The sequence below is a fragment of the Polypterus senegalus genome, chromosome 9, assembly GCF_016835505.1.
Source record: "Polypterus senegalus isolate Bchr_013 chromosome 9, ASM1683550v1, whole genome shotgun sequence".
Lineage (NCBI taxonomy): Eukaryota > Metazoa > Chordata > Cladistia > Polypteriformes > Polypteridae > Polypterus > Polypterus senegalus.
Window position 1 is genome coordinate 72,896,578 of NC_053162.1, and position 7,575 is coordinate 72,904,152.

Below are 7,575 nucleotides of genomic sequence, written 5' to 3' on the forward strand. Positions count from 1 at the left end.
TAATCTAGTCTGTAAATCTCTGGCAACGAGACAGAGACGCGGAGAGAATATTTAGAAGTCTCATACGGACGTGAAAGCTGAACATTATATCTGAGTCGTGGAGCAGCCGTGCAATCATTAAATAAGCTCTTGTCACCACCATCCGTCCTGTTTATTTCAAAACTAAAATTTGTGTGCACTTTCAAACCCTAACGGATGCAAATGCGGAAGTGGGTCAAGATCATATGATCGAACACGTCACACTCACGTGACATTTCGCAACGACCGGGTCTTCCAACATGGCGGTGTGTATCGCAGTCATCGCTAAAGAGGTGTGCATTTCTCACCTTTTTTACCTTCAATTTTAATTCGTTCCGAAGGCTTTTTACTGGCATAAGAATGAATAAGTCAAGCTGTCCGAAACAGGCAGGAGTTTAGACGTACGGTACCAGTTTCTCGTGTTAGTAACGTGGTTAGTGTCACAGTTAACTGTATTTTGTACTCCTTTTTAAATTTCTATAATGCTGTATACTTCTGTAGCATCGTGACCGTTGATGCGAAAACAGGTCCAGTCAGTTCCAGCGAGGGAGTACTCACATTCTGAAGGTTGTCAGCGTCATGTATTTAAGTTTGGTGTGTTTTGGTACCGTTTTATTATATGTACACTCCACCTATTTTTGTATAATGTGTGCACACATGTTCGGATCTCACCCGGACCTTGGCATTTTGCATCATCTTCTCGCGCCTTATGTATTTCTATGTTTTGTTTTTTCACCCTTACCTAGCGAAGTAAATGTTAGGTAAATGAAAATCGTTCCCAATTTAAGTTCGGAGCCCACCGTGGTTCCAAGCTCTGGTTCTACCAGTTTCCCAGCAGTAACTGTTCTCGTTGAATCAGTAGGGCGTATTTAAACTACTCTTAAGTACTGTGATACGTTCCTTTTTATGTCATGTATACATATTTTGCTATACCTTTAACAGCTTAACCGCATTTTTGTCGCTGACCCGTTAATACATCCTTTTGTGTGGGGTTTGCTTCCTTAGTTTGCATTTAAATAATTAAAACTAACGAGGGGGCAAAGGATAGTTGATACTGAAAGGCTGAAGCTCCTGCCGAGACATAAAGCCAGACCATCTTTATTATTAAAGAACGCATTAAATAATCAGAACACCTGGAAAATAAAGTCGTGATGAAAATCTTAAAAGGTAAATGCAACAAAAGAAACACTGAATTAACCCCATGCTTACTACGTTCCTTGTCAACATTAAAACACCCGTTTTTATAATTTTTCTGAATGACGCCAAAACACAGAATCTGTAAAGAACAGCTTCCTTAATTAATGTAGGCGTGCAATGAAATGCAAATTCAGATAGAAACCTGCAGTCACAGCCAGGCCACAGGACAGAATTTAAAAGACCCAGTTAGAATATGTATGGCCTTGTTACTGGCCCAGTGAGGATGTATTGGGAGACAGTCGACGTGGTGCAGCACTACAACAAAACTAAGGTGCAGTCATTGAGAACAGGCCACATTTTGAGCATATCATGCATTTATAAGTGGCAGACATGACTTTTCTTAATTTCTTTAACTGTTCTAAAGTGGATAAAGTCATAATGACACTTCTTTTTATAAGTCATGTCATGTCATTTTCTACCTCTCTTAATCCAGATCAGTGTACTGGGGTGTACTGGAGCCTATCTCAGGCTAGCACAGGGTGCAAGGCAGGAACACGCACATGGAAAGGGCACCAGTCCATCTGAGGCTGAATACACACACACACACACACGCAATCACTAAGGGCAGTTTACCGTTGCCAGTTCACCTAACGTACATGTCTGTGGACTGTGGAGGGAAACCGGAGCAAATCTGCACAGACACGAGGAGGATATGTAAACTGCAGGCTGGGAGGAAGCAAACTGGCCTCCTTACTGCGAGACAGCAGCATTACCACTGCGCGGCCCCCTTTTTTATAGGTCTTTTATTAAATCTATTGCTACAGTATGTTTGTTTTTATATGTTGGCTTGGCAATCTCAGCATTAAAAAATCTAAACAATCTTAATGTAACAGTTAGCCAGTAAAATTTTTGCAGCAGAGGTCTGTCATTTAAATTTTATTACAAGCAGGTTAAGAGTGGCGGCCAACTCAGTTCTGTCAGACAATAGCCAGCTATTCTCTTTTTTGTGAATTTCTGTTGTTGCCATCAGCCCGCAGATTTAGGTTCCCAAGGGGGTAAAGAGCAACAAATTTAAGAACTCTTTTTTAATACCTAGAGGTATAAGCATTTTGAATTCTGCCAAGTCCATGCCACATTACATGACATTTCTCCCATTTTTCAGTCATAGCCTTGATTTAATTAATCTTTGTGAGTCATAAGTGTGCCTCTGTGAATCTGGTTGTCTAATGTGACATACCCAACACCGCAATCCAACTCCATGAGTTGCTCAAATTAAAAAAAGAACAGGTTTGATTTTGTTTTTAGTTTTAAGGGTGGACTGTGTGTCCATTAGAGCGGACAACTAATGAATGCTTATCTAGCAGGACAATGCATTTAATGTAGGGTCAAGGAGTAATTAACATGAATGCTTTGGATATCACAAACAGAACAGAAGAGAAGCCTAGCTGTCAGGCGACTCGTGTTTCACACACCAAAACAGAATGGAAAAAAGGGCAGAGATTCTGGATGAACTCTTAGTACCTTTAAGCCCTTTATACAATGGCATATCTGTAAGATAGCACGCTATTGGTTGTGAGAAAAAGTGGTCAGCATGACGGCACTGGAGGATTGGCACTCTGTCAGTAAATGTGACATGGGCAGCAGTTTTAGATTAATGTGGTCCAGCAATGCAAATAGCAACCAAAGTCAGCAAATCTGACATACTCCCCGACTAGAAGTTTTGCAGTGACTTGACTTTATGTGTAGGGATGTTGCTGAATTTTGAATTATTTCCAGTACTATTTAAAGTAATTATTCTTTGTACTAATCTTGAGGGTGTGTATGTACAATACTGGTTGTCATTTGTGTCTTTGCGTATTATCTTCAATCCATGGTACTGTGCCATACTTTTTGTACTTTCCTGCTGCAAGCAGTTTTCCCTTTGGGATAATAAGTCTGTTTATTATGATTTTTCACTTCGTCATGATTAGCTCCTGAATCTGAACTGGATGAATTGTTTGCCAACAATGCATTAATGGTTAGTTGAGTGGATTTTGATATTGCAGGGATCGGCTGCAGCCCCTGAACCAGGTTGATTAGGCTTGAGGACATTGAAAAGATGGGTGGATTTGGAGGTTTAAAAATTTTGAAACAACTTTTTTTTTTTTGGCATGGGAATAACCAACATCCTCATTGACTTTCCTAGACACCTATTTAATTTCTGTTTGCTGTCTTTTCTAGAATTATCCCTTATACATCCGGAGTATTCCAGCGGAGAATAAACTGAAATTCCATTACATGGTTCACACATCTTTAGATGTGGTGGAAGAAAAGATATCTACTGTAGGAAAAGCATTAGTCGACCAGCGAGAATTATACCTGGGTCTGTTATATCCAACTGAGGATTATAAGGTGTATCCTTTAATACAGAGTGCAAAATAGACCGAATGGGGTACCTGCCCCTAGTGGGGTGGGGGGGGGGACATTCATTATTTTGCAACATGACTTATTGAGTTTTCCTTTACTGAGTGCACAGATATGGTTATGTGACCAACTCCAAGGTAAAATTTGTCATTGTAGTGGATTCTTCTAACACAGCACTGAGAGACAATGAGATTCGGAGTGTAAGTGGAGGAACATTTTGTCTTTCTTGTCAATCTTTAAAAAAACTTAACAGCTAATTGGAAAAAAAAAAAAAATTTTTGCTCTTTGCAATGAATTTTACTTGATAAACTGTTTACAAGAATTGATGCAAATTTTTCATTTTTCTTTTAAAGATGTTTAGAAAGCTTCACAATTCATATACGGATGTTATGTGTAATCCTTTCTATAATCCCGGAGACACCATTCAATCAAAGTAAGTAGCAGGTTGACAGCTACATGATTTGTGCACTCTTATTATAAATTGTGGGAGATGTACCATCACTCATCTAAAAGGCTGAATGGGTATTTGGGTGATGCCAAAAATTGACCAATTCAGGTTTTCCAAACAAGTGATGTGTAAAACGAATCATTTAAGTTCACCAAAATATGAATTACTGATTTGTTCATTGCAAAAACAAATAGTGCACTTTAAAATCTTTAATAGTGTGGCATCTTTAACCACCAGACAATATAAAAAGCAAGCAATAAAATACTTCATACAGAATAATCAAATAAGCAAACATGTGTATAACTGTTTAAAAGAAACATGTGAGTGCTTATATATTTTATGAATAAATAATTGATTTTAGTTTTGGGTTAAGAGAGTTTCCCCAATGTAGGTTATAGACTAAGAATTTGCTAAAAGTCAGATACATTCAACATCTTCACTTAATGGAAAACTCAGTCAAAACCAACTATTTTATATCAACATTTTGCTAAGTCAGGACATGAGCCAATTGCATTCTGCATTCAATATAACCGGAGCTGGAACAAAACTCTCCGACTTAAGAAACAATTGCAGTGGATAAGATTTGTACACTTCAACTGTAGGGATTAAACAAGAAGTAAGGGATACAATGTATATGACAATTCTATGTGCCTATAATATGCTGTTAGTGGGTGCTGCTGTTAATATGCAAGTCAAAGTTGTATTGTGCATGTTACAATTGTACATGTATAAATGTAGCTCCATTAAATTAGAACTTTACAGTAGGTGGCCCTCTACCGCATATACCAGTCAGTGAACTCCATGAGATGTGTCTGTTGTTCATTCCTCTGTTTACTACACAAACTGATTCTTTTTGTGAACTTGTTCAACATACTGTACAGAAGTGAGCGCAAGTCTCTTGTCTGCAGGTAGTGAACAAACATGCAGTTGTACTCCAGATCAGTTGGGGGCACCCTGGTTCATTCAGTGGACGGAGATGGTCTCAGTCACTCACTCAGAAGGAGCTCATCAGTGGGAGGGGCTCGCTGTCATCATGACTATTTTGCTGAAACATTTTACGGATGGGCTATTTCCCCAAAGACAGCATTTAAGCGAAGTTAAGAGGACAGCTCCAGACTGTCATGGAATGCAACATAAAACATGGCACACACTGCACAGGCCTCAGACAGATTCATTCTTTAATGTTACTGTACCCATAAGTTCATTCAGAGCCCAAGAACAAAAAGAGGTAAATTTGCTCATTAACTGCACATCACTAATGAACAGGATATATAAATTGATTAATGTACCACTGCAGTCAGATTTAATTTCAGCAGATGTGATGGAAAAGTTGTTTTTTTTTTTTTAAATAAGTCATTTCATTAATATTTTAAACAGCCTGCCACTTACTACACAGTACAATTTGTAATGTCTCAATTTTTTTCTTTAATTTACAGGTCTTTCGATACAATGGTATCAGGGATGATGCTGCAGGCATGTTAAAATAGTCTTCTAAACAATCTCTTGTACATAGTTGTTATTGTATATTGATGTTTATCAAAAAATATTTCTGCCAAACTTTTCCAAGTAGTGTTTGTGTGAAAATTCCATTTTCAGTTCCGATATTATGGCCTTTGTCCTACCATAGACCATATTCAGAGCACAGGTAGTTGGTCAAAAATCAAACATGGTGTGACAAATAAAAAAAAAGTCTAAATACAAGAGTACAGCAGAAGTGAATGAAGTGTCTGGTAGTGGACCCTTTCAGTACAACACATACAGTACTATGTTGGTAATTGTAATGCTGTATTGTTAAATTACAGCAGGTGCATTAACAATGAATGACATACACTGTATACCTGCATTTTTAATCAGGTTTCTGAACCATTTCTTCCCAGTTACAGAAAGTAATTGCTCATCTTAATAGCAATCACTGATGGCATGCTACTCTTTGAGGGCCCCCTCATATCGGGGCCATTTTTTTTTTTAGCAATGTCAGGCCACCTACCATGTACATCTTTGGGATACATCTGGAGTATTGAGAGGGCTAATAATGCAAAGAAGAGCATCGAAGTGCCACACAGTGGTAGAACCAAGTATATCTGTGTTTGAACCACCCATTTAATTAAGAGGACGGTTATATGAAGTCACGCAACCCCAATGTCCTAACCTACCACCTGATCTTGTTCCTGAAGTTTGTACTGGAGGTTAACAACTACCATTTATTTACATATACTGAAATTAGCAACACATACAAGACCTAGGATTATGGTGATGATCAAGGGTGAAATCTGTAAAACAGATATAGAAACAGGTTTGACTCATTGCTTATATTTGGGATTAATGCTGTACTTGTTTTAACTGTTTAAAAAAAAAAAAAAAGTCATTTTTATACAAGTGTTCCCAAAAATATTTAAATCATTCCATACATTATACCATAAATAAATACTTTACTGGTCGCACTATCCCATTAACTTTTCTAACTTAATCTTTACTTGGGGCTTGCAGAAAAAGATTAACAAAAAAAATTTAGTACATTCTATATTGTGTGCTTAATGTGAAGAAAAACAAACTGAATTCATATCAATATTACGACCCCTGAATGCCAATAACACATTTAAAAACTGCCCCTTTGTCAACAGAACGATCGAAACAAAGAACAGAAAAACTGCATTCATTTCAAACACTCAAAATATGCCTAGAAATGGAGTGAAATTAAGCCATTTTAAAACTGAAGTATGAATCTGTTAATATAGGACATTACTTGACCCTAAAGAGAACTGCATTTTAGGCCCTCTAACAGGTTAGGTTATATACATATTTGACTGTGGCTTTATTTACACTCCCCCAAACCCCCCATCCCAGTTACATGCAATAGAAAATTGGATTTGCTATCCCATTTAAAAAAAAAAAAAAAAACCCAACATACCAAAAAAACACAACCATCTATATATAGATCTCTCTCTAATCCATATATCTATGAAGAAAGTGTTCCATTAACCAATTTTTTTTTTTACATTTAAATCATATTCTAGTTTTAAAAGATCAAAACTTACTGTGCATGAACTTGTGTATAAATGTTAATACATTTGTATCTGCCTTTAATTATTGTAACAACATTCTCAAATCCAGTTAGTCTTGCAACAGCATAAAAGTTAAAGCTTGGCAGTAAATCTTAACTTTAAACTCATAAGGCCGAGATCCTTAGCCAAAATTTCTGAATGCTGTACCCATCACAAGGTAAACTGATTTAACAAAATAAACTGGCAAAAATGTCCATATACAAGTTACTACAGGTGTGTATGGGTTGGGGAGAATTTTATGCCAGTCAAATCAAAACAATGTTTTTTCTTAAGTTGTAAATATAAAAAAACTTTTCCTTATCCAAAACATGAGACTTTGTTAAAGATACAATACAGAAGATCTGTGTAAGCTAGCAGCCCTTCAATGAGAAGTTTCTAAAGTTGCACCAAACAGTGAATCTTCCACATAATGAATCATAGTCAATATGTAAAATAAAACTGATGTATTTTATTTACTTATTGCTTCTTTTCTTAAGGGGGAAAAAAAAAGTCATGTTGGTCTCCTAC

The 7,575-nt window shown here is 37.0% G+C and overlaps 1 protein-coding gene across 2 annotated transcripts; it reads left to right on the plus strand.

The window, feature by feature from the left end:
- Positions 1 to 216: 216 nt before the first annotated feature.
- Positions 217 to 7,557, plus strand: trappc2l (trafficking protein particle complex subunit 2L). 2 transcript variants are annotated; one of them, XM_039763270.1, is made up of 5 exons: positions 217 to 311; positions 3,376 to 3,548; positions 3,671 to 3,758; positions 3,912 to 3,991; positions 5,443 to 7,557. In XM_039763270.1, the coding sequence occupies exons 1-5, from the start codon at positions 279 to 281 to the stop codon at positions 5,486 to 5,488; spliced, it is 420 nt and encodes a 139-aa protein (XP_039619204.1). In that variant the 5' UTR covers positions 217 to 278; the 3' UTR covers positions 5,489 to 7,557. The 2 variants fall into 2 exon arrangements, with proteins under 2 accessions (XP_039619204.1, XP_039619205.1); XM_039763271.1 differs by lacking the exon at positions 217 to 311 and adding an exon at positions 343 to 451.
- The last annotated feature ends 18 nt before the right edge of the window (positions 7,558 to 7,575 follow it).

What these genes read in the sequence shown, in the direction of transcription:
- trappc2l (XM_039763270.1), top strand. Translation starts at nt 279, where the DNA reads ATGGCGGTGTGTATCGCAGTCATCGCTAAAGAG. An exon ending in CCAACTGAGGATTATAAGGT is followed by an intron (nt 3,549 to 3,670) that starts GTATCCTTTAAT and finishes CTGAGTGCACAG; the next exon opens with ATATGGTTATGTGACCAACT. An exon ending in GGAGACACCATTCAATCAAA is followed by an intron (nt 3,992 to 5,442) that starts GTAAGTAGCAGG and finishes TTTAATTTACAG; the next exon opens with GTCTTTCGATACAATGGTAT.